The 27,501-nt window shown below is 43.5% G+C and overlaps 1 protein-coding gene across 1 annotated transcript in view; it reads right to left on the bottom strand.

Moving 5' to 3' along the window:
- Positions 1–22,698, bottom strand: part of npc1 (Niemann-Pick disease, type C1) — a 38,876-nt gene extending 16,178 nt beyond the window's left edge. Inside the window, exons 1-10 of the mRNA XM_060823919.1 lie at positions 22,582–22,698; positions 14,367–14,498; positions 13,145–13,251; positions 8,639–8,799; positions 7,525–7,692; positions 6,842–7,091; positions 6,678–6,757; positions 6,107–6,474; positions 2,335–2,561; positions 450–550 (exon numbers count right to left, since the gene is read on the bottom strand). Coding sequence (XP_060679902.1) covers positions 450–550; positions 2,335–2,561; positions 6,107–6,474; positions 6,678–6,757; positions 6,842–7,091; positions 7,525–7,692; positions 8,639–8,799; positions 13,145–13,251; positions 14,367–14,498; positions 22,582–22,644 — 1,657 coding nt within the window. The 5' untranslated portion in view covers positions 22,645–22,698. The remainder of the gene's footprint in view (positions 1–449; positions 551–2,334; positions 2,562–6,106; positions 6,475–6,677; positions 6,758–6,841; positions 7,092–7,524; positions 7,693–8,638; positions 8,800–13,144; positions 13,252–14,366; positions 14,499–22,581) is intronic.
- Positions 22,699–27,501: the final 4,803 nt, after the last annotated feature.

Genomic DNA, 27,501 nt, shown 5'->3' with positions numbered 1-27,501 from the left:
GTGATTAAGTGGTGCCTTTGGGGTGCTTGGAAAGGTAGAGGGGTGTCCATTCTTGAGAGAAAAAAAAAAGGAATACCCAAACTGTAGTGGTGATCTCCTGTCAGATGGCAACTACAGATTGATTTGGGGAAACTCAGTTCACTGAAGGTCAAGCATTTTATTCCATTTGCTATGGAAATTAAGGTTTAAACCAGGCTACAAGTGTTGCATTGAGTTCTGTGGTCAGGTGACAGGACCGGAAGCCCAACATTGGCTAACAATCCCTTAAGGAAAAATATTTACTGCTCAAATCAGTACTTGCACTAATCATGGTTGCTGATTAAACTCCAAACCAAGTGTTGTTTCACTAGTGAAATACAAACTGCCTTTTTTAAAGAGCCTGACCTGAAAACACAAGTAAAACAATTGAACAAGGATCAGAAACTTTCTCCACCTAATGACTAGCTTACCATTATATCCACCTAGAACCAGCCATGGAAATATTGGTCCACCAAATGTGCCCAAACAAGGATCATGAAGCATAGTTGTATCATTTAGTGAAGCTGGTGCCCTGTTTTAAACAAAAATTAAAGAGTTGGATTTTATTTCAATAGGCTTCTTCCTCTTGCATAAAAAAGCTTTGTAGCAACAGTAAACAAAGTATTGTCAGCTGTTTAAGCCAATGCCACCGTTAACTTTACCCATCCCCACATCCCCACATCCTGCTGGGACAAAGCACAGGAAATCCATTTGTATATGGTATTTGTATATGCTCCTGCACCCTCTATTCAATTAGTTTGATTAGATTTACTTGGGGCTTTGTTAACATTTTGCCTATCCCCACAAAAGGTGGTATATCCACTGGTGTACATTAGAAATGTTTTGACATGTAGTTACAAGACATGGTCAGAAATTTTGCAAGTGACAAAAGGTCATCTAGTGGAAAGAAGTTATTTCAGGAGTACGAAAGGGATCTTGATCATCTGGGTCAGTGAGCTGAGTGCAGACCGAGTTTAATTGGGATAAGGGAGGTCTTCATCTTGGTTAAACAAAGCAGGATGGTATAGGGACCCAGATGACTGGAGTTTGCATGGTTTCCTCTGGGGAGAGGAAAGATGTGCAGGTTAGGAGAGTTGAAGGAATGTGTAGGTCCTTTCCCTAGGGTAGGGAAAATATTTTTAAAGGGACAATTTCTTCTAGTGGTTGTTTGTATGTGGAATGAGTGGCCAGAGGCATTGGCAGATGTTGCAAAATTATAGCTACATTTAAAACATTTGGATGGGTACATGAATAGGAAATGTAAGGGATATGGCTCAGTTTAGGTGTGGGACAGGTTTAGTTTGGAAACTTGGTTGGCATGGGAGAGTTGGATTAAAGGGTCATGCTACTGTACAGAAGCAGACCAAGTGTTGGATAACCAAAGGAATGCCACATTTCTAAACTAGGTTGTGGCAAAACTAACCATAATTGTAGTCGTGTTAACTGGCTGTTTAGAGTTCACAAAAGACCCTTGTCATCAGGGATTACACTAGCAAGGTTTGTTTAAACAATAGCAGTTTGAATGTTTACTGCATTCTTGCAGTAGAGTCTGGTAGTTTAGATAATTGACAGTTCAAAAAAATTGAACCATTGCAAAAGGAAAAAATTGGCACAGCAAGATGGACAATTTTGGATGCATTTCCAATTGCAAATCTGCCACAAGTGGAAGCAACCCCATTGGTTCTTGGGTTACACCTAGGCCAGCACACCAACCTAGGAGAGGACTGCTTGTGAAAGGTGTTCAAATCTCAGTTCCTGGGCAGTAGGTTCTGCTGCAGACAGCTGGGAAAACAGGTTGGACAGTAGTTAATTTTTGGAGTCCAGTTAAACTAGTGCCCTTGTTTTTATTTTAAAATGTTTTCGATCAATTCAGTTAATTTAGATTCCGATAGGTATTAAAACTGAAGGGTCACCAGAGCCAACATTAACACTCTCTACAGATTCTGCTCAACTTCATTACTAGCATCTGCATTTTTTGTATTACAACAGCCATGTGATTGACAGATTTAGTACAAGGATATTCAGGCATCACACTGGTCCTTGAATTTTCTTCAATATTCTTGTTTTCCTGTTACCAAGTTAAAGGTTATGGGACCTAGTTCTGTTTTAGGGATACACATCCTAAGTGGATAGGGCAACCAGCATCTTTGGCAATTCCCAAATTCATGTTGTCAACTGTGACATTATGACTTGTAAAATTTTGCTCATCTCTCCCCATTACAAAGTACATAATCTATGTTATAGCTCCAAGTCGTGGAAGGAAAGAGGTGGGAAGAAAGTGTGCAAAGAGATTCTAGCCAGTTAGTTGTCACATACCTAGTGCAATACAGAAAGTGGCTATGGTAGTCAGCATATGTATAAAATTCATCACCAATAGAATGATCAAGGACAGCATGACTGTTTTGGTAATAGTTCAGGACACTCAGGATGGTACAGTTATTATTATATGGAGCCAAAGGTGCCAAGCAGATGTCCTTCAGCTTCACCGTTTCATTCTTGTAATAAGCTTCCAAGTCTTGAATAGCATTCTGTAAATCAAGTACCTAAAAAAGACAGACATTGGTCTTAATTGGAAAGAAGGCTCAACTTATAGAAATGTTTAGTTTGTCATTGTGCCCAGAAACTTGCCCTGCTATATAGAACATTGCTGAATTTGTAAAGCACAGACCAGATCTGGAATGTCTCTACATTTTGAATACTAACAAGTGCATGTGGAGACAGGGTATGAGGAGAGGTGGGAAGAACAGTATTGAACAATCCTAGAACCAGCATGGATACAACAGATGGTCCTTCTGTGCTGTGTCAGAAGGATTTCAGCATGGCTAGATTTCAAAAAGTTTAGCCAACTTGTTGAACCTATCTTGGCAGTGTTTGAGAACCACATGTATAGTGATAGAGGTAGCATCCCTCTATTCACCACCAGTTTTGGGAAGTTTAGAAAAACAAAACCACAAGCCATTTTAGGAAGAAATAGGGACTCTGAATACCTAGCCTAGAGAGTTGTCCAAGTTCAGTGTATTTTAGATTTCTTTGCATAAATCTGTTGAGGGAATTCTGGAAGAAATATATAGTTGGAGATAAAAGGCAGATCAGCCACATTTGAAATAGAACAGGTTTATGGAGCTCCATTGACTTCTATTCATACTTCTAGATGAAAAATGTCAATTGTATTCTCTACATAGAGAATGCCATCCCTTTCCAAACAGAAAATTCCTCAGATACTTCCAGATTAGTCTCAGTGATAAACATTCATCCATTCTGGTTATCAACCCTTCATGGAGTTGAGTGGGATAAAGCTATAGAACAGAACAAGCCCTTTGGCCCACTATGTTGTGCCAAATATCTATCCTAGATGAGCACCCACCCATGTACCTATCCAATTGCCGCTTAAAGGTCGCCAATGATTCTGACTCTTCCACTCCCACAGGCAGTGCATTCCATGTCCCCACCACTGACATCTCCCCTATACCTTCCACCCTTCACCTTAAATTTATGTCCCTTGTAACACTGTTGTACCCGGGGAAAAAGTTTGACTGTCTACTCTATCTATTCCTCTAATCATCTTATAAACCTCTATCAAGTCACCCCTCATCCTTCGCCGTTCCAACGAGAAAAGGCCGAGAACTCTCAACCTATCCTCGTACGACCTATTCTCCATTCCAGGCAACATCCTGGTAAATCTTCTCTGCACCCTCTCCAAAGCTTCCACATCTTTCCAAAAGTGAGGCGACCAGAACTGCACACAGTACTCCAAATGTGGCCTAACCAAAGTCCTGTACAGCTGCAACATCACTTCACGACTCTTGAATTCAATCCCTCTGCTAATGAACGCTAATACACCATAGGCCTTCTTACAAGCTCTATCCACCTGAGTGGCAACTTTCAAAGATCTATGTACATAGACCCCAAGATCCCTCTGTTCCTCCACCTAAGAACCCTACTGTTAACCCTGTATTCCGCATTATTATTTGTTCTTCCAAAATGGACAACCTCACTTGGCAGGGTTGAACTCCATCTGCCACTCAGCCCAGCTCTGCATCATATCTAAGTCCCTTTGCAGCCGATAACAGCCCTCCTCACTGTCCACAACTCCACCAATCTTCGTATTGTCTGCAAATTTACTGACCCACCCTTAGACTCCCTCATCCAAGTCATTAATAAAAATTACAAACAGCAGAGGACCCAGAACTGATCCCTGTGGAACTCCACTTGTAACTGGGCTCCAGGCTGAATATTTACCATCTACCACCACTCTGACTGACTTCGACCGGTTAGCCAGTTTTCTATCCAATTGGCCAAATTTCCCTCTATCCCATGCCTCCTGACTTTCCGCATAAGCCTACCATGGGGAACCTTATCAAATGCCTTACTAAAATCCATGTACACTACATCCACTGCTCTACCCTCATCCACATGCTTGGTCACCTCAAAGAATTCAATAAGACTTGTAAAGGCAAGACCTACCCTTCACAAATCCGTGCTGGCTGTCCCTAATCAAGCAGTGTCTTTCCAGATACTCAAATCCTATCCCTCAGTACCCTTTCCATTACTTTGCCTACCACCGAAGAAAGACTAACTGGCCTGTAATTCCCAGGGTTATCCCTATTCCTTTTTTGATCAGGGGCACAACATTCGCTACTCTCTAGTCCCCTGGTACCACCCCCGTTGACAGTGAAGACGAAAAGATCATTGCCAACGGTACTGCAATTTCCTCTCTTGCTTCCCACATAATCCTAGGATATATCCTGTCAGGCCTGGGGGATTTGTCTATCCTCAAGTTGTTCAAAGTGTCCAACACATCTTCCTTCCTAACAAGGATCTCTTCTAGCTTACCAGTCCGTTTCACACTCTCCTCTTCGACAATACGGTCCCTCTCGTTCGTAAATACTGAGAAGTACTCATTCAAGACCTCTCCTATCTCTTCTGATCGAATACACAATCTCCCACTACTGTCCTTGATCAAACCTACCCTCGTTCTCGTCATTCTCATGGTTTCTCACATATGCATAAAATGCCTTGGGGTTATCCTCGATCTTCTCCGCCAAGGATTTTTCATGCCCTCTTAGCTCTAATCCCTTTCTTCAGGTCCCTTCTGGCTATCCTGTATCCCTCCACTGCCCTGTCTGAACCCTGTTTCCTCAACCTTATGTAAGCCTCCTTCCTCTTTACTAGACATTCAACCTCCCTTGTCAACCAAGGCTCCCTCACATGACCATTTCTTTCCTGCCTGATAGGTACATACATATCAAGGACACGTCGTATCTGCTCCTTGAAAAAGTTCCACATTTCCACCACATCCTTCCGACAGCCTATGCTCCCAACTTATGCTCCTCAAATCCTGTCTTACAGCATCGTAATTTCCCTTTTTTCCCCCCCCAAATTGTAAAATCTACCCTGTTGTGTGCACCTCTCTCTCCATGACCAAAGGTGAAAGTCACAGAATTGTGGTCACCATCACCAAAATGGTCACCCACTAACAAGCCCATCACTTACTGAAACATCTGTAACCAGGAACCTCCAACAACCATTCCTATCCCTCATCTATCCACATTTCCATGATGGCCACAACATCGTAGTCCCAGGTACCGATCCATGCCTTAAGTTCACCCACCTTATTTCGGATACTCCTTGCGTTGAAGTATACGCACTTGAGCTTATCTGTGTCTGCAGGTATTCCGTCAGTGCTACCTTCTCCACAGCCTCCCTACATTCTTGGACATCCTGACAAACAGCTAGCTTACTTGCTGGACTACAAGTCCGGATCCCATCCCCCTGCCAAATTAGTTTAAACCCCCCCAAAGAGTGCTAGCAAACCTACCCCCCAGGATATTGGTGCCCTTCTGGTTCAGGTGCAACCGGTCCTGTTGGTACAGGTCCCACCTTCCCCAGAATGCAGTCCAATTGTCCAAATACCTGAAGCCCTCCCTCCTACACCATCCTTGCAGCCACGTGTTCAACTGCACACTCTCCCTATTCCTTGCCTCACTGTCACGTGGCACTTCTATCTCAAATAGAAGCAGAGCTTCTCATTATCAAGTTGCAGTTCCTTAACTTAGTGCACTAAAACAGCCGATTCTAGAGAACAAACCTGATGCAGGATGTCTTTGTCCAGTGGAGGGCCAAATGGCACATCTGACCCAGATGGATAAGGAGAGTAAATGGTCCAGGAACTATTTGGAGCTGTAATAATTAGCTGCTCTGTGCGGAAGAAGGGTCCAAAGTGGGTATCAAAATAATACTTTTCCTTGCGAGCTTGGCTGGATGGGGCAGACCAGATTTCAACTGGATCAGTAGTTATTTTCATGTATACTAAACCAGAGCTGCAGACTCCCACAGCAAAAATGGTCACCACAATAACTAGGAAAGGTTTTCTCACACAGAAGGACCCCCACTTTGTGAACAGGTCACGCAGGAGAGCTTCAGATTTTGCACCAAGCTGTTCACAGCAAGAAATATCTGATGAGAGAACAGAATAGGTGGTGAGTCTAAGTACACCTGGACACCCCTTTATTTGGGTGATGTTTAATTGAAGATCCAATAGAAGCAAGCTACTTAATCCATATGGTGTACAAAAATCATTTAGAGCTAGAATAAATTGGTCAACTTCAATGTCTTATAGCTGACAGATTGCAACCGATTTTCAATTATGAGTAACCTACCTAAATCATTGTGCACGTTAACCAAGTGATTTGCACTAGGATCACTGATTGGTGTATATTCTGTCATCATGTGACTTTTCCTATAGGCATATTAATTGCAAGGTATTAGACAGTAGAAAAACCTTTAAACTTGAAATTACAGTAGGTTTAGTGAAAGTTGTTACCTGCAATAAGACATGCCAATAACTGCTCCCCCAAAGATAGACAAGAAGATCAGATAGGAGATCCACATTATAACAGCCATAGCATCTAAACCAAAAATGGTCCATGGGATAGGTAATGGTGGGGGAACTGGTTTTGGGCCACAAACCAGTGAACAGTCTTGGCAACTGCATGCTGGAGAACCATCATCCAATGTCTCATTGCAGCCTTTAGTTTCATTACTCATGGGGATCATTCTTCCAATTGGAAGATCTACCAAGGAGAAAAAAAAAAGTGATGTTTTCAGTACTACAATTATATCTGTCCATTGTAATAATGAACATCAAAGCCAGAGACAGTCTTGACAGTACTATTACTGAGCAGCAAGATTTAGACAGTTGCAAAGCTCTACAATAAAGGGGGATTGCTCTAGAATTAAGTGACTCATCCATTCTGCCACAGGCAAATCATGAGAAGGTGAACTTGTGTAAAGTTCAATTAGAACACAGATGGCTTTAACACCCTGTGAACCAAACCATTCCTAAGCTAGTCTGAACAGGTGTAATGTTAACATTTGTTAGAATACAAATGCTTTTAAACTATTAGGCTATGCATTATATTTTCAACTGCACAGAAAACTTGACAAATTAGCCATTATATCCTGGAAGACTATGATAAATCATTTAATTAAATGCTAAAGACTTACCACTGAAAATGGGAATAATGTTGAAAGGAGTCTGTGCATTACTTGTGCTACACATATATTGAATCCAGTTGGTCGCATTGCACTCCTCTACATCTTTTCCACAAAGCAGTCCCAGAGCTTTGTCATTACTGGATGGGGACTGAACATCCTTGCATGCATTATACATAGCTTAAAAAAAAAAAGGAGAAAAGCTAATTCAGAGAAGTAGTCAGATGTAGTTAAAGTGCAATATGAATGTTTGCAACTCAGTAAAATCAATCCTGCTTGATGGGCATGTCCAGTGGGTTAAACAGGCCATTGCTAGTGAACAAAAAAAATCCTACAGTGACTGACTTCCAGTCTAGTATTTTTAGCATGCAAGAAAGTTATTAGAATATGCTAAAAACAAATTTGAATGAAACACTACACTTCTAGAAGTTGGTCATGTTGGAATTTGGATTATTTCAATTTGAAAAAAAAAGGTGCAAAGTGATTTCTCTCAATGCAGAGAAAAGTAACATTTTCCTGAGTTGGTTTGATGTTACAAGTTAAAGAACTGTAGTCAAGTCAGACTGTCATTTGACTAGAGTTACTGTTTTGATTATTATGCAGTCTTGCACATTGAGAACTTCTTGCCTTAGGCAATCTGATTGGTTCCATGTTTTAGTGGTCTGAACTGTTAGTTGGTGGAAGATATCCAACCAAGGAGGGAAAAGTTACTCTGGCAAACATGTCAATTTGGAGTAATTTTACAACTATAACCTTGAAACAAGGATTTCACTACTAGTATGAAGCTTAAGGGACAAAAAAAAATGTTAGTCCTAATCAATGGCTTAGGAGTGTTGATGATTAGGCTAAATCCAGAACAGGAATAGATGACAGCCTCATTGAGGCAGTGAGATCCACCTTATCAGCTTAGCACATTTATGTACTTCACTATGTTTCACCCCCTGCCCAAGGATTTTAAAAAAAAAAATCAGTGTCTGGCTTAGAAATGCTTAAAACCTGCTTCTACTGCAATGGAGGGTTCGAAAGAATCAATTCTCAATCTGTTACATTAATCATGGCATCTATTAGAATGGTCTTCACCCTCCAAAAAGAGAAAGCTTTTGTTACATGAAAGTTTGTTTCTCACCATTTGCAAAGTGTGATCCAATGTAATATTCCACTTCTATAATGCTGATTTTGTCCTGAACATCTTTTTCAAATTTGGTGGCATTCAGAAACAGGCTCTGAGTGGGACTGCAGGTCAGTTCACAATAAAAGGTCATAAAATTGTGAACACAGGATGGACATCTGCAAGTCAACAGATTTTAGGCAGTCATGATTTAAAGATTTTGTAATAACAATTCCACAATATTCATTCATCTCATTAAACTGGTCTATAAATTGCTGAGCTTCATTCCCAAAGACCAAGCTGTTCAGCTTGGAGCCTGTTACAAGTTGGTCATATCCTAATTTAATGTATTTCATTTATTAATGTTTTGACTTCACACCCTGAAGATTTAACCTAACAGACCCTATATAGTTTTACTAGTTCAGGTGACCAAGCTGCCACAAAAAAAGTCAGAATTCCAAAATTTCTTGCACCCATGGTAAGAGATGCTTCTTAGTGTCACTCCTGCCTGGTTTTCAAGGTTATCCTCCTCATTCTGGTTCTCTCCAGACCATATAGTGTCCTAAAATTTACCTTCAGCTTTCAAAAAAAAGTGTAAAGACAATACCATTCTGTTGACTGTTATTAGTGGTAATAGTCAACTTGTAATCTAGAACCCCAGGCTTTGGGAATGGATTTGAATCCCATCATGGGATATGAAATTTCACCCAATGAAAATCTGGAATTAAAAAGTCTAATGACAGCTACTTAGAATGAACCAAATGTTACCTTCTGAAAGGAATCAGTAAAAAAAACTGCAGTTGTTACTCAGATCCATAGTAATGTAGTTGACTTAGCTGGTCAAGAATAGTCCTATTGCATCTCTAGTGATTGAATTTAACATTTGTAATAGCAACATTTAGACATTTGAACTGACAGGGGATAGTGGGTGTGTGCCACATAGAAGGCAGTTCAAGATGGCTCATGTTCCTGAGTCATGGAGATGAATGTGGACACCACTAATAGAAATCCACAGAGTGGCATGTAACCCAAGTGAGTTTCAAATTACTGAAGTGGAGCATATACAGATTCTGGGTCAAGATTAGAGTGGTGCTGGGATATCAGGTCAGGCAGCAACCAAGGAGCAGGAAAAACCCATCAGAATTCCTGATTTTCCTGCTCCTTGCATGCTGCGCTTTTCCAGCACCACTAATCTCCAGCATCTGGAGTCCTCACTTTTGCCATATACAGATTCTGGTTCAGTCAAGGTATACACCATTTGTATGGATCAGAGCAGGGGGGCTGCTGGGAAGGCATATTTCCCTCTCAAAGACTACCTCGTGAATAGATGGAGTGAAGGCTCAATAGGAGTGGATGCAGACAGGGATTGCTGGGTAGGTGAATAATATTCAGCCTGTGACTAAACACTACATGAGTTAGAGGATAGAGGTTAGAGCAGTTGCATGCTCTAAGATGTAGGATAGAAGGGTCACTACTAGTGACTTCACCTGCTCAAAGTGCAGGGAACTCTGACTTCTCAAACCATTTTAGGGAATGGAGCTGGATAAACTGATTCATTCAGGAGGTTGAGTGATAGTTTATAGGGAGGTAGTCACACCTCAGATGAAACAACAGTAGCTAAGTAACTGTCAGGAGAGGAAAATGGAATAGGCAGATAGGGGGTCCTGCACTATGACTGTTCCCTCAAGTATATGGCTTTAAGATGCTGAGCAGGAAGGGACAGATGACCTACCCAGGGAGGGGTAGTAGCCAGGTTTCTGGTACTGAGCCCAACCAGCTCAGAAGGGAAGAAGAGGGGAAGTGACAGGAGATTCAATGGTTGCAAGTGAGACTCCCAGATGGAGTGTTACCTCCTGGGTGCCAGGGATGTCTCAAATTGAGTCTACTGGATCTTAAGGGGAGGAGAGCAACCAGAAGTGGTCTTTGGTACTGATATGTACCACAGCTATGAAAAGGGGGAGGACCCAAAGAAAAATAGGGGAGTTAGGTTGGAAGCTATAAAGCAGGATGAGCAGAGTAATATCACAATTGCTGCCAGTGCCACAGGCTAGTGAGGCTAGGAACAGAGTGAGTGCAGCTGAATGCATGGCTGCAGAACTTGTAGTGTAGAGGGAGGGTTTCAGATATGTGGATCATTGGGATACTTGGGGGAAGGTGGGACCTGTGCAAGGATGGTTTCACTGGAACTGGAGGGGCACCAAGATCCTGGGCAGAAGGTTTGCTGGAGCTCTTGGGTTGAAGTTAGATTGGTAGGGGGTGGGAATCTGAGCTATGGATCAGATGATCAAGTAGGTAGCAAGTGGCCAGATGTGTGCAGAGTGGGAGGAGAATATTTGATAAGGAATGTTGCAGTCTGTGATGGGTTGAAGTGTGTTTAAAATAAAAGATTGGTGTCAGGAATGAAAAAAGGTGATTAACTTAATTCTAAGTACAATTCATGCTGTGAGATGTGGTCATAAGACTTGGATATCACAAGGGCAGGAATAGTTGTATGTTCCAGAGTTGAGGTCTCAAAGGATTGGGAGTGGAATTGCTAATCAGGGATAGTATCACAACTGCAGAGGGTTTATGTATGGAAAAAGTATGATCAAAGTCAGAAACAGGAAAGAAGCAGTCATTTAGTTTTCTAAAGACCCCAAAAGCAACAGGGACATTGAGCAGATGGGAGGCAGATTTTGGACAGGTGCCAAGGGTTGTCATTATGTATGAACTTCCTGAATATGAAATGATTGAAAACCTCCTTAGTTCAAATAGGTTGAATGCTGCAGTTTGTCAGATGTGAATCAGGAACCCTTCCTGGATAATGTAGGCAGGCTGACAGGGCAGGCCATATTGGGTTTAGTGCTTGACAACAAACCAGGTATCTGATCTCAGCGGGAAAGCAGTTCAGTGACAGTGATCAGAACGCCATGACCTTTACCATATGCTGGACAGGGATAGCAGATGGTATGGAAAAGTTTAATTGGGGGAGCATGAATTACATGCCATTAGACAGGAACTGGGGTGCCTAAATTGGAAGTGGATATTCTCAGGCAAATGTAAAAGGTTGAGGGTATTTAGGGAGCACTTGCTGATAGTGGGACAGACTTGTCCAAAGGCTAGAAAGGATGGCAAGTTGAAAGAACTTTGACAAGGGACACCTATAGAGTTGCCTGGCCCATAGACAGAGGTTGATGGTAGATGGAAAGTATTCAGCCAGGAGCTTGGTGACCAGTGGTGTTCTGTAGGGATCTGTTCTGGGACTGCTGTCATTTTTAAAAAGTAGCTTAGATAGGGAAGTGGAAGGCTGAATTATTAAGTTTGCTGACAACATGTTGATTGCAGTGGAACATTGACAGAATGCAGAACTGAGCTGATAAGTGGCTGATGGAGTTCAAGCTGAAAAAGTGAAGTTATCCATTTGGGAAGGTCAAATTTGTGTAGAATACAGGATTAAAGGCAAGATTCTTGGCAGTGTGGAGGAACAGAGTATTCTTGGTCTATGTCCATAGATCCCTCAGATGTTACCACTCAATTGTCATTAAGGCACAGGGTGTTGACTTTTGTTAGCAGGGGGAGTTCTACAAGTTTAGGCTGCAACTCTAAAAAGCCTTGGTTAGACCACACTGAATATGGTGTCCAGTTTTGGTCATCTCATTGGAAGATGTGGAAACTGGAGGGTGCAGAGGAGACTTACTAGGATGTCATCTGGACTAGACAGGATGACTCAAGGTTGAGGGAACTAGGGCTTCTCATTGAAGAGAAAGGGGTGATTTGGTAGAGGTGCACAAGATGAGGCATGGATAGTGTAGATATCTAGAGACTTTCCCAGGGTGGAAATAGTTATGAGGGATCATAGTTTTAAGTGTAATGGAGGAAGCTTTAGGGGAAATGTCAGAGGTAGGTACTTTAGTGATGGGTGTATGGAAGGAATGCACTGCCAGCAGTGGTAGAGTCAGATACATTAGGGTCATTTAAGAGACAGATAGTAAAAAAGTCTCATGTCCCAAGGATGCTTCAGAAAAGGGAGCAACAGCATCTTTGGTCCTTTAAAAGCAGCTACTTCTTGGATTGCACTTTAACACCCAAGGATTTCAATATTCTTTATGGTAGCATCCTCAAGGTTCAACTTTGAAAAGCCACAAAACCATATCAAACAGTTTAAATGGTCATAGCTAAGCATGCATCAAGAGGACCAGTAGCTCCAGAAATCCAGGAGCCTAGACTATGCTGTTAGAAAATTCAATCCCCTATTGAAGATAAATTCAGAATCACTAATTTTATGAGAGGATTATGCTTACCACTCAATGCAACTCAAGTTACTTGTGTTACATGCAGCTCCAGACCTATGCCAGTTATTCCATTTCTAATTGCCTTCAAAAAAGTTCTAACAAGTCACCAAGTTAAAAGCAGCTTCCCAGATGTGATAGCCATGCAACGGATATTACCTTACCAGCAAGTGCTCAGTCAGATAAACCCTTTGAAGGAAGATTAACCAGAATCCACATTTGGCCTAATATAAAGACAGAGGGCAAGAATGGATACCTGGACAGGAACTGCAGTGGTAGTTGTATATTATCCTTAAGTGTTTGTAGTTGTTCAACATCACAGCAAAGACTAAGATTCCCATAGTGGAAACTGGGGCACAATTCCTGCAAAGAGAAAAAGACAGATTCACTTTAATGATCATACTAGCTTAAGAAGTTGAACAATTTTTAATACTGTCAGTTCAAGGTTAGTGAAAGTAGTTATGTAAAAGCAGTAGGAACAGTTTAGTTTATCAAAAATCTTCAAACATTGACAGCTCCTGTGCAATTTGTCTAGAGGAGATTAGATCTTCAAAGTGTTAGATATCATGAAGAAACTGAATTCCAAAACTAAGCATGGCCATTAATGGCTGAAAGAAATCAGATGCTCACAGGAGCAGGGCAGGAAAGAGGCCACAGAAGGAAATTTGAGGGAGAACAGAGTGGCAAAAAAAAAAATGCCAAAACTTGTGAGCAGAGGAAGTGGCTAAAGCAACTAGCTAGAGATGCTGAGGGGGGGGGGGGGGGGGGGGGGGGGGGGGGGGGGAAAGAAGGACAGCACAATGGCTCAGTTAGCCATGCTGCTTCAGTGTTAGTAACCAGATTCAATTCCATCTGTAGGAAACTAGAGTTTGCATGTACTTCCTGGTCTGCATGGAAGTCTGCCAGGTGCTCCAGTTTCTTCCCACAGTCCAAAGATTTGCAGGCTTGGTGAATTAGCAATAGTAGGGGGGTTATGAGTACAGAGTCATGGTGGTTTATAGAGGAATGGCTCAAAATAAACTAGTTGGGCAGATTGGCCTGTTGGTGCTCAGTATTCTGTTACCTTTCAGAAACCAAAGCATCACCAAGAAGTTTACCCAGGTCAAATGAACATGGACACTTCAATTAGGCAGACCAATCATTTGTTTCAATGATGCATTGATAAATTTCTAGCAAGCTGGTATTTCAGCAGGCACATCAGCACTGGAAACAGCCAAGCATTTGGTTATATAGAGCCAAATAATCTCTAACTTGCAATGTTTGCACTAAGAATGCTGCTTCCCTCCCTAGTACTCTCCTCCCAAGGAGGATATATAAAAGTTAATTATAAACAGTCATCTGCTGAAACCATAAAGTATGATAATGGATTTAATTGTTAGGTTCTCCACTGGCATAAAAGCCTGCACATAATACTGAAGAATCTGAGGGAATTTATTGCAAACAGTGAGCAAATCTGAGTTTATAATCAAACTACTTACATCAATTAATTCATATCCTGCTTTTGGTAGTGCTTTTGGGGGACCATTGTATTTACAGTTATACCGCTTGTGTGTGACAGGATCTGTCCCACATTGTCCATACCATATGCAAGTTCCATCCTGTGCAGATATCTTGAAGAAATAAAAGTTTGGATTAATAAAATTGCAAGAAATAAAGTGCAAGTTGTGAAAGATTTAATGTTAGTGAAGTACACCAGTTCAAGACAGCCCATACCAAGTTTGAATTTGGAACCTCCCCCTGCCAATGTTTCCATACTTTCAGCCCAGCCAGCCTGGTCAAGAGTCTGCATGGGCTCCTTTACAAGGAGGAGCCATTTTATCCAACCACAAGGTACGTGCAATGATGGGAGGACAATTCAATGTCTTGATGTGGTCCACAATGTTAGACACTATTGCAAAAGTCTGACATGACAACATTGTTCTTCTGCTAATCACCTTAAAACAGTATTTGGGTAAATAACCCTTCAACCACTGAAAAAAGTTCTGAACAGTTCACTTTCTTGAAGTGAGCACTGACTTCTGCAATCTATTTGCATTTAATGACATGGTGTTCAACTAAATCAAGTTCAGTTAAAGCTTTTGGAGTGACACTTGACAAAGCCATTTATTGGAGAGGTTATTGTTGATTTAAGAGCTAATTTAAAGATCACCTGATGAAGGAGTGTCACTCTGAGTGTGCTTCCAATTAAACCTGGTGTTGTGATTTTTAACACATTTAAAGATTGTGAATACCACAGAATTACCTGAATGGCAGAAACAACTAAGCCCAACAGCTTTGTCAGATTGGCCACTGGGTCAATATGTAGCCCTCAATCTTAAACATTAAGAGCAGAGCAAAAGGCATTGTAGCCAAGTTTACAGACAGATAAAATTAAGACAAGGGAGGATGCAAATGGGATGTGTTGAGGTGAGCAAAAGTCTGGCAGATGAAATAAGATTGTGAAAAAAGTGACAGTGACATTCTTGCAGCATTCCAAGGTGCAAAGAATTTGGGTGTGCTGGTGTCTGAAGGGCTTATGCCCAAAACATCAATTCTCCTGCTCCTTGGATGCTGCCTGGCCTGCTGTGTTTTTCCCAGCACCACAGTTTTCAACTGTTCTGTCTGAGTTTAGTTAGGATGTGTGTGCAACATGCAATCATTCCCTTGATTACAAGGAATATTGAAGGATGACTTTCATGTATAATCATAATGGCAACAAAATCTCAAATGCAGTATACACCTCAAAGTGAAGGAAATTGTAGAAGAGGTAAAGTCAGTTGAGGACCACAGGACTTGAACTAGTGGTTGTTTAACCCAATGGTTAAAACACTTCAAGGGTTGATTTATATAAGAGACTTCATTGTGACTCGAGACAGAAGTTGTGCTGTTGATGTCACTGAATTGCAAGCCAATCATCCATCTCTTACAAAGGAAGATGTTGGACATGCTTGACTCATTTGTATTGAGGTTTGGTGACTAGACTGAATGTTTACTTCCCGATTGCTCAGGAGTTGAGGTGGAAAGGATATTCCACTTGTGGAAGAATCCAGAACTTTAAAAACAGTGGCTTTTTAGTCAAGTCATCCTTTCAGGACAGGAGGATAAATGCTGAGGGTTCAGAGACTCCTTCTATGGAAGGCAGCCTGAGCTATTGAATATTTAGGCCCAGTGCATGCATTGTTTTGGGCAGGGAAGATAGCAATATGGCATTTGAAGACTTGATCAGCCATGGTCTTAGTGAATGAGACAGTAGGTTCTTTTTAAAAAAAAAAGACCAAGTGGCCTGCTATATTACATGTAGTAGGATAATGGAAATGGTTTTCAACACTGCTGTCCCCAATCCATTAGAAGGGTTTATTTTAAAGTTTACTTGATCAGACCTGAAAGCCTCAGGCTGAGAAAATATTGTGAAGGTGAGAGAATCAGTCAAGTAGGAAGTTAGAGTCGAGAAAGGGTGATAGATTTGTTCTGATAAGCATGTTACTCAGAAGCAGGCTGAAACTTGGTTCAGCAAGATCTGGTCATGTGCAAAGTATCACACAGCCTTTGTTCAATAGCATGAACACATCCATGGATGTGTTGACTAAACCACAGTTACAAACTGGAAAAGAGTTAACTTTGATGTACTAAACCAAATATCATCAGGATTGATTTGTCCAGTGTTGACATCATTACTTATGGAAGTGAATAGATAGTAGACTTGAGGTAGAGTGGCAGGGCTAGGTCAGCAAGAGGTAAGTGGAGTTGTATAGAGCATAAATACACAAGTTAGCAGTCCTGTTTGTATTGCAACACAGGATTAGGAAAATTGTTAACTGAAAAGTCTATTCTTCAGAGAAGAGGGAATACCAGATGCTGGAGGTTTTGTAGTCCATTTTTAAAATGGTCCAAGAAAAAAAAAAAGGACAGGAGTTAGAAACTAAGCAGTTTGAATAGTTCTTTAAAGTAAGAGGTTGAGCATCACCAAGTTAAATCAAGAACCCTCAACCCAAACAGAAATTCCAAGCACAGTAATGTGCTAAACTGCCTCTGCAGGTCAAACCTGAAGCCATGAAGCAAGTTTCAAGTTAGATCCAGAAGACAATTTCTTCAGTTGCCTACATTATCTTAATTTCTCCTTTGGCTTAGAAGATACATTTGCAGGTTTCCAAGTTATTTTTGAAATGGAGTAAACCCATCCCCAAACAACTAACTAGTCACATTAGAAGTACTCAACAGGAATGCCTACCTACAAGCAACTGAAATAAAAAATGAAATATCACTCAAGAAACACTGCTTTCAACAGATCTTTGAATTTAGAAACACTACCACCAAGTGTAGGGTGAGAGATTCTCAGTAATATTTCAAACAATCAAGTAACAAGCCAGTTCAATCTATTCCAATCCAGACCTGGGACAAAGCAACTCGACTGACTGAAATCTGTTTAGTGGTGGGACAAAAGGAATGAAAGATATATTTCACCATCAAGATGTGTGAAAACTGTATACTGACACCACAATCCAAAACCATTGTGGTACTATACAAAAATAAGTTACATAAGAAGTATTCCTGATGAAGGGCTTATGCTCGAAACGTCGAATTCTCTATTCCCGAGATGCTGCCTGGCCTGCTGTGCTTTGACCAGCAACACATTTGCAGCTGTGATCTCCAGCATCTGCAGACCTCATTTTTTACATAAAAAGTTCACCTGTTTAAAGAAATGAGGTCTCAAGTACATAGTTTCTGCTTTAGTCTCTGCAAGGTGTTCTGGTTAGAAGGGTCTCACTCCAGGAACAGCTTGCTGCTGTCACTGTGCAACAATGAAGGGGATTGACAAGTTGAAAAGATCAGTTACTAAACTGGATTGCAGTCAATCCACATTTCCTCCAAAGGAAAGTCCAAGCCACCAGGTCAACCACTGATCAATCAACCTACTAGCCAAGAGAGACAAGTCTGATCTCAATTCAGCTTGCACTACACAAGCTTGATTTCTTGCTAGTTCGACTCAAGACAAAACCTCCATCACCAATAAGCCAAAGTACAATTCCTTCCATTTTTAAATATTAGATTGTTCAGTGCATAGAGTGACTTCATGTCCAGCATGCTACAAGGATTTATATATAAAAGTAGCATGCTGTTAGAAAAGTTATTCGCTTTAGGATTCCTAATCCTAAAGCAAGTTTCATGTTACTCCAGTGTCAAACCGAAAGAATTAGCAATTCTAAAGTCTGAAATTTGAGAGTTTTAGGTAATGAAGAGAAGCAGGCAAGAAAGGAGTCAAGAACAAGGATTGCACCATGATTTTATTAAAAATAGCAGGCTCTAGGTTCGTTTGTGTTGTATGATTGTTAGAAGATGGGAACATATTTGTTACTTCTCAACAAGGGAAGCTAAAGTCTGAAAGTAGGAGAAATAATTCTTGTCCTACAAGATTCATAAGTCCATTCAGCAAGACCAATGTCAGGAGAAAGCAGATATTCAAGATCCACCATATGGATAGACAGAAGGACTCAAATGGAAAAGCTTCCAACTTCTCCTGATGAAGGGCTCCTGCCTGAAACATTGATTTTCCTGCTCCTCAGGTGCTGCCTGACCTGCTGTGCTTTTCCAGCATCACTAATCTGGACCAATCTCCAATCCTCACTTTCACCAGGTGAAGTGAACTGGCTATGCAAACTTGTCCATAGTTTTAGGTGCATTAGTCAGGGGGTAAATGTAGGGAAGAGAATCTGGGAGTTACTCAGAGGGTCAGTGTGGACTTGTTGGGCCAAAGGGCCTGTTTCCAGCGTAGGGAACCTAATCCAAGTTGTCCATAGGTATTTAGGTGGAGGTTAGGTGCATTAGTCAGGGGTAAATGTAGGGGAGTGGAAGGATTCTGGGTCGGAACTCAGAGGGTCAATGTCGACTTGGGCTGAAGGGCCTGTTCCCACACTGTAGGGATTCATTAAGTGAAACCCAGAGAACCTTTCCAAAATTTTTGGAAGGTTCAAATCCAGAGTAGGCCTGTAACTCCAGCCAACATTCAGACAAGATGATCGGAGACATTAGCTGCACTTCCCTGCTCAGCTTTACAATATGACCCCCTCAAAAAAACCCAAAGACATACCTCATTCACAGCCAGATCTCAACTGGTGAGGAAGACTATGGGATCTTAGTCTGAGGAAAGGAAGTTCTGTCATTTAAATAGATATCACCTCAGTTTTAAGATTCTTCCATAAAGAATAATCCACCCTCAACAGTAAGTTCAGAGGGTTAGATAGGCTCTCAATGTCCAGCTTTTTCCCCTCAAATGGCAATTGCTAGCACAAAGGGACAGCTTTAAATTTGGAGGTGGGATGTTGACAGACATAGGACAGAGGTCAGGTAATTTCTTACTTAGTAGGGGGATGTGGAATGGACTGCCTGCAACAGTGATAGACTAACTCCAAGAGATTTTAAAATTGTCATTTGATAGACATATGACCAAGAATAATGTAAGTTAGATGGGCTTCAGACTGGTTCCACAGGTTGGTACAACAAATGGCTGAAGGGCCTGTACTGCATTGTAATATGCTATTCTAGATGGGATCATACTACCCAGTAAAAGCTTTCTGTTCATCCCCTTGCATTGAGATCTTTTTATTTCAGTCATTAAAAATGAGCATTGGTTGGGCCAGCATATTACTTTTTTCTATTGTCTGAAGAGAGGAGCTACTTACTTGAACCACTACTGTACAGTGTAGTGAGACCTATAATACCATTAGGAAGGGATTGCTGAAGAAACTCAGCAGGTCTGATCATGCATTTTCCAGAGATGCTATGAACCAGGCCAGACCCCCTCAATATTTACACATGCAGACCCTTTGGTCCAACCCATCCATACCAGTTATCCAAACTAGTCAGACCTGTCAGCAGCCAGCCCATATCCCTCCAAACCCTTCCTATTCATACAGGCAAAATGCCTATTAAAGGTTTAATTGTACCAGCCTCCACTACTTCCTCTGGCAGCTCATTTCATACACATACCATCCTCCGAAAGTGTTGCCCCATAGGTCTTTTATATCTTTCCCTCACTCTAAACCCATGCCTTCTAGTTCTGGGCTCCAACCCCAGGGAAAAAAAAAGATTTATCATATCCATGCCCCTCAATTTTGTAAGCGTCTATAAAGGTCACCCCTCAGCCTCCGACACTCCAGGGAAGACAGCCCCAGCCTGTTCCACCTCTCCCTGTAGCTCAAATCCTCCAACGCTGGCAACATCCTTTAAGATCTTTCTGAACCCTTTCAAGTTTCACAACATCTTTCCAATAGGAACTGCATGCAATATTCCAACAGTGGCCTAACCAATATCCTGTACAGCCACAACATGACCTCCCAACTCCTATACTTAATGCTCTGACCAATAAAAGAAAGCAGCCTGGACTCTATTTTAAGGCAGATGTGAATTGGGTAATCCAGGGATACAGCTGGTCAAGCCACTCTGCTTTAAGTGGGCCTCACAGTGGTAGAGACAAAGGGTTTGATTCCCACCTCAGGCAACTGAGTAGAGGTTGCCCATTATCCCAGTGTCTGCGTGGGTTTCCTCTGGGTGCTTCAGTTTCTTCCCACAGTCCAAAAGTGTGCAGGTTGGGCAATTTAGCATTGCTAATTCACCTATAGTGTTAGATGAAGGGGTAAGTGTAGGAAATGGGTCTGGGAGGATTGCGCTTCAGCAGGTCAGTGTGGACTTGTTGGGCCAAAGGGCCTGTTTCCACACTAAGTAATCTAGTCTAAAGTATATTTCGAACTATTTGAAACAAAATTTAGAACTTATCTATTGGAAAACCCAACCAACTAAATGCAGTAACTTAAGGAGCATTCCAATTTTTGGAACATCCCATAAATGCACCATGGCAAAATTCAAAATAAGTTCTTACAAGCAGAAGGAAAGAACTTAAAAGAGTACTGACTGGCTCTGAAATCCATCCATTGAAGGTCAGAACTTTCTCTGCAGCAGCCTCAGTTACAAGTAGAAAAAAAAACTTGGAGCTAGCAGAACTGACCACACCCTTGCCATTGTTAAACTAGTCTCTTGCCCAGAGATTTTGGCACCTCTGCCTTTGCAACCTCTTGAACAAGCCCAAGGACAAAACCTTGTTAAAGAGGGGCAGTGTCATGACATGACATTTTTCAGACATTGTAAATCCAAAGATTGGTAATGTTAACTTCTAGATTAGTGGTTCTGGAAGAGCACAGCAGTTCAGGCAGCATCCAAGGAGCAGCAAAATCAACATTTTGGGCAAAAGCCCTTCATCAGGAATAAAGGCAGTGAGCCTGAAGCATGGAGAGATAAGCTAGAGGAGGTGGGGAGAAAGTAGCATAGAATACAATGGGTGAGTGGGGGAGGGGGATGAAGGGGATAGATCAGGGAGGAGAGGCTGGAGTGGATTGGTGGAAAAGGAGATAGGCAGGTAGGACAAGTCATGGGGACAGTGCTGAGCTGGAAGTTGGGAACTGGGGTGAGGGGGAGTAGGGGAAGTGAGGAAACTGTTGAAATCCAAATTTGATGCCTTGGGGTTGAAGTGTTCCAAGGTGGACGATGAGGTGTTCTTCCCCCAGGCTTCTGGTGGTGAGGGAGCAGCAGTCAAGGAGTCCCAGGACCTCCATGTCCTTGGCAGAGTTTTGGGGGGGGGGGGGGGGGGGAAAAAAAAGAGAGAAGATTTGAAATGTTGGGCCACAGGGTGGTGTGGTTGATTGGTGCAGGTGTCCCAGAGATGTTCCCTAAAGCGCTCTGCTAGGGAGGCATCCAGTCTCCCCAATGTAGAGGAGGCTGCATCAGGAGCAACAGATACATTAAATTATATTAGTGAATGTGCTGTTTTTCTCCCTGTAGATGCTGTCAGACCCAGTGCATGCATTTCTCCACCAGGTCCTATGTTTCAGATTTAGACTAACTATAGACATTGGCATAGTGAATCATGCCCTGAAAAACCCAGAGATACAAGCCAAAAAAAATTGTAAATACATGCCAAAGTTCACAGGCATAATCAAACACCGAGGGGGTTAGTGCTACCTTCCAGAAAAAGAGCTACTATAGAAAGCTTCGCTGTCTGCACAGAGTGGCTCTATTGTGACAGATCACATGTCACGAGGTTAGTTCACACGCAGGCGCAGTGAGTTCCGACCTGACCGGGTGAAGGGGCAGGTCACGTGCATGAGACGTGGGGGGCCAGGTGATCCCAAAGGTGGGTGGGGGGGTTTGACAGCAGTTACGGGGATATCAAATTGGGATCCATGCCTGCTGGGCAAAGACTCCCCTCTTGTCGAAAAGATATATCGATCCTGCTACTTAAAAAAGGACCGGGTAACAGAAGTGGGGTAGTCAGCTTGCTCACTTAGAGGGGACGGCACGGCAGTAGGGAAGAGGGTGGTTTATTCTTACTTTGAGTATAAACAGTTATACAAAAGCCATCAACTACACCCAAAACACCTTTAAATAGGAAATGCACCGAATAGTCTCCCCATACGCTTTCCAATAGAGGGGGCCCGTTAATTTACATTCGAATGTTAGCACCACAACCCGGCATAACCGACTGATAGACGTCAAGTACAATTGCAGCCTCTAAAGTTTCCCCTTCAGACACAGGGGGTTTACCGCTGCCCCAACACGGGGCACAGATCAGTCTGTCACTAGCGGCGAGGTGCACGCCGTCCGAGCACTCAGTCCATCCGCGCGCCCGGCAGCCGTTAGGATTTGAACGCGGCTCGCGCTACTCACCGAAGGTTCTGGAAGGATCAGGACCAGCAGCGCGGCGGCGAGAACGCCGCACCAACTACTCATGGCTACCGCCTCGGCCAAAAGACAGGAAACACCAATAATTTTACAATCAAGCTCGGGCGACCTCCTCTTTTATATTCATTTCGACCCCGCCCAGAGACGGGGCAGATACGACGCCCATCTCTACGTTCGCCGCTCGAACCAGTCCAACCCATAACTCCTCCCCCATCAATTAACTCGGTCAGAAACTCCACTGACTGAAGAGAGATTTTCAATTGAAGCCGCAACGACTCTCTTCTTTTGGCGAAGTCCGATGTCAGATACTTCAGCGCAAAAACGTTGGCGGAGTCTTTCAGTGCAGTGCTGAGGGAGCGCCGCACTGTCGGAGGGTCAGTGCTGAGGGAGAGCCGCACTGTCGGAGGGTCAGTGCTGAGGGAGTGGGCACTGTCGGAGGGTCAGTGCTGAGGGAGCGCCGCACTGTCGGAGGGTCAGTGCTGAGGGAGTGCCGCACTGTCGGAGGGTCAGTGCTGAGGGAGCGCCGCACTGTCGGAGGATCAGTGCTGAGGGAGTGGGCACTGTCAGAGGGTCAGTGCTGAGGGAGCGGGCACTGTCGGAGGGTCAGTGTTGAGGGAGTGGGCACTGTCAGAGGGTCAGTGCTGAGGGAGCGGGCACTGTCGGAGGGTCAGTGTTGAGGGAGTGGGCACTGTCGGAGGGTCAGTGCTGAGGGAGCGGGCACTGTCGGAGGGTCAGTGCTGAGGGAGTGCCGCACTGTCGGAGGGTCAGTGCTGAGGCAGCGTTGAATTGTCGGAGGGTCAGTGCTGAGGGAGTGCCGCACTGTCGGAGGGTCAGTGCTGAGGGAGCGGGCACTGTCGGAGGGTCAGTGCTGAGGGAGTGCCGCACTGTCGGAGGGTCAGTGCTGAGGGAGCGGGCACTGTCAGAGGGTCAGTGCTGAGGGAGTGGGCACTGTCGGAGGGTCAGTGCTGAGGGAGTGCCGCACTGTCGGAGGGTCAGTTTATTGAATCTGTAGCCTCTAAATTATTTAAGCGGAGAATGAGTGCTGTTGGAACAGCAGGCCTAGGACAGAAATGTTAGTGTAAGAGAATGAATAATACTGTAGCCGAAACTAATTTATGGATACTTTAGGCTCGGCTTTTGTCAATTTGTGCTTAAACTGTCTAGATTAACACAAGTGGGAATGCCGTTAATGGAAAATTTTTGTCTAGATGAAGCAAACAGAATTGGTGTGCACTAAAACCAAATAAAGAACTGCAGATACTAGAAATCTGAAACAAAGAACACAATTTTTGCTGGAGCGACATCACAAACTTGGTAGAATCTGTGGAGAGACAGCAGCGTTAACGTTTCAAGTCCAGTGACCTTCTTTAGGCATGTTTGTGCTATTTGCAATCATTTTGAAGCTGTCTAGACAATGTAATGTAATATTTGAAACCACAGATCTGGCAGCATCTATGACAAGAGAAATAGGGCGAACATTTAGAGTTCAAAGAGCTGCTGTTTGAAGATCATGCTCAACATTGAGACACTAATTTCTTAAAATCGGCTTTAATGAGGAACATGTAGTTTGTTTGCCTGACACCAGATACCCAAAGCAGTTGCTGTACTCAGAATTTAGACGCAGCATGAGATTCTCAAGAGGAAAGCAGAAGGACTTTAGGGGATGTCTCCAAAGCATCTCTGAAGAAGTCAAACATCATTGGCTTATAGGAGATCTTGATGTGTAACCAGTCAAAATGGGGAAGGTGAATTTGGGAAGGCACTGAGCACACCAAGAAACTTTTTATTGGGGGCATGCAAAGGCAAAGTCCTGATGTCCAAGACAGCACACAGACCTGCAAACAGTTCATCTATCTAACCCCCAATCTGAAAAACAGGAAACTATAGGATAGTTAGCTTCGATCTGTTGTTAGTAAAATGCTACAATCTACTGGTATTAGAATCATAGAGATGTACAGCACAGAAACAGACCCTTCAGTCCAACTCGTCCATGCCAACCGGATACCCCAATCTAATCTAGTCCCACCTGCAAGCACCCAGCCCAAATCCCTCCAAACCCCTCCTGTTCATATACCCATCCAGGTGCCTTTTAAATGTTGAAAATGTGTTGCTGGTTAAAGCACAGCAGGTTAGGCAGCATCCAAGGAACACGAAATTCGACGTTTCGGGCCAGAGCCCTTCATCAGGAATGAGGAGAGTGTGCCAGGCAGGTTAAGATAAAAGGTAGGGAGGAGGGACTTGGGGGAGGGGCGAGGAGGTTGAACAGTTCATCAACTTTACCAACACCTTCCATCCCGACCTCAAATTCACCTGGACTGTCTCAGACTCCTCCCTCCCCTTCCTAGACCTTTCCATTTCTATCTCGGGCGACTGACTCAACACAGACATCTACTATAAACCGACTGACTCCCACAGCTACCTGGACTACACCTCCTCCCACCCTGCCCCCTGTAAAAACGCCATCCCATATTCCCAATTCCTTCGTCTCCGCTGCATCTGCTCCCAGGAGGACCAGTTCCAATACCGTACGGCCCAGATGGCCTCCTTCTTCAAGGACCGCAGATTCCCCCCAGACGTGATCGACGATGCCCTCCACCGCATCTCCTCCACTTCCCGCTCCTCCGCCCTTGAGCCCCGCCCCTCCAACTGCCACCAAGACAGAACCCCACTGGTTCTCACCTACACCCCACCAACCTCCATATACAGTATATCATCCGCTGTCATTTCCGCCACCTCCAAATGGACCCCACCACCAGGGATATATTTCCCTCCCCTCCCCTATCAGCGTTCCGCAAAGACCACTCCCTTTGTGACTACCTTGTCAGATCCACACCCCCCACCAACCCAACCTCCACTCCCGGCACCTTCCCCTGCAACCGCAGGAAATGCAAAACTTGCGCCCAAACCTCCCCCCTTACTTCTCTCCAAGGCCCCAAGGGATCCTTCCATATCCGCCACAAATTCACCTGCACCTCCACACACATCATCTATTGCATCCGCTGCACCCGACGTGGCCTCCTGTATATTGGGGAGACGGGCCGCCTACTTGTGGAACGCTTCAAGGAACACCTCTGGGACACCTGGACCAACCAACCCAACCACCCCGTGGTTCAACACTTTAACTCTCCCTCCCACTCCACCGAGGACATGCAGGTCCTTGGACTCCTCCATTGCCAGAACATAACAACACGACGGTTGGAGGAAGAGTGCCTCATCTTCTGCCTGGGAACCCTCCAACCACAAGGGATGAACTCAGATTTCTCCAGTTTCCTCATTTCCCCTCCCCCCACCTTGTCTCAGTCGATTCTCTCGAACTCAGCACCGCCCTCCTAATCTGCAATCTTCTTCCTGACCTCTCCGCCCCCACCCCACTCTGGCCTATCACCCTCACCTTGACCTCCTTCCACCTATCTCATCTCCATCGCCCCTCCCCCAAGTCCCTCCTCCCTACCTTTTATCTTAACCTGCCTGGCACACTCTCCTCATTCCTGATGAAGGGCTCTGGCCCGAAACGTCGAATTTCCTGTTCCTTGGATGCTGCCTAACCTGCTGTGTGTAAAAAATGAGGTCTGCAGATGCTGGAGATCACAGCTGCAAATGTGTTGCTGGTCAAAGCACAGGAGGAGGTGGAGGGCGTGGGTGGTGTCCCGAACGTAGGTGGGGAGTTCTTGGACTAAAGGGGACAGGACCGTGTTGAGGTATTGGGAGATGAGTTCGGTGGGGCAGGAGCAGGCTGAGACAATGGGTAGGCCGGGGCAGGCAGGTTTGTGGATTTTGCGCAGGAGGTAGAAACGGGCGGTGCGGGGTTGTGGGACTATGAGGTTGGAGGCGGTGGATGGGAGATCCCCTGAGGTGATGAGGTCCTGGATGGTCTGGGAGATGATGGTTTGGTGGTGGGAGGTGGGATCGTGGTCAAGGGGGCGATAGCAACACATTTTCAGTTCTGATCTCCAGCATCTGCAGACCTCACTTTTTACTCGCCTTTTAAATGTTGTAATTTAACCAGCCTCCACCACTTCCTCTGGCAGCTCATTCCACACACTTACCACCCTCTGCGTGAAAATGTTGCCCCTTAGTCGATACATGAATTCAAACAGCAAAGGCAGTAACTGCGCAGGTTCACTGCAGTGTCAGTTTCTTTCTCTCTCTCCTACACTTGACCTCACCATGTGCTTCCTTTGTCTGTACTTCTTCCTTTTAAAACTGCTGTTGTTTAGTCTTTTTTTGTCTAAAGCTCCAAAATAATGCAATAGCATATAAAACAGTAATTGCTGCTCCTGGAATTCTTAAGGAAGAAATAGCAGGATATTTAGAAAAGCTTAATGCAGTCAAAGAGAGTCAACGTGGTTTTGCTAAGGGGAAAACATGTTTGACAAATTTGCTAGAGTTCTTTGAGAATGTAACAATCAGAGTTATTATGGGATAACTGGTAGATGTATTTTCTATGAAGCATTTGATGTGGTGTCACATAACAGGTTATTGCTGAAGATAGTAGCTCACAATATTGAGGATAGCATATTTGTTCAGATAGAGGATTGTTTAATACATTAAAGATGGATTCATACCTAATGGGTCTTTTTCAGGTTGGAAATAGATACAATCCGAGGTCCAAAAATATTCACTAATTAGTAATTAATGTATTCATCGACTTGAGAAGGGTCAGATGTAATGTATCTTGATGTCCTGACAATTCAAAAGCAGATGGGAGGGCATGTTATAACGAGGACATAAGGAATCTGCAGGAGGATATGATAGGTTGATTGAACCTGGCAGATGGAGTTTAATGTAGAAAATTGTGGGGTTATGCATTTAGTTAGGAAGAATCAAAAGGCAGAATATTATTGAAATGGTAAGAGTGACTCCATAAAAGTGCAGTGCAGGGTGATATGAGTGTTTTTGTTTATG

This window comes from Hemiscyllium ocellatum, chromosome 4 (genome assembly GCF_020745735.1).
Source record: "Hemiscyllium ocellatum isolate sHemOce1 chromosome 4, sHemOce1.pat.X.cur, whole genome shotgun sequence".
NCBI classification, from domain to species: Eukaryota; Metazoa; Chordata; class Chondrichthyes; order Orectolobiformes; family Hemiscylliidae; genus Hemiscyllium; species Hemiscyllium ocellatum.
This window is presented reverse-complemented; position numbering and strand designations above follow the sequence as displayed.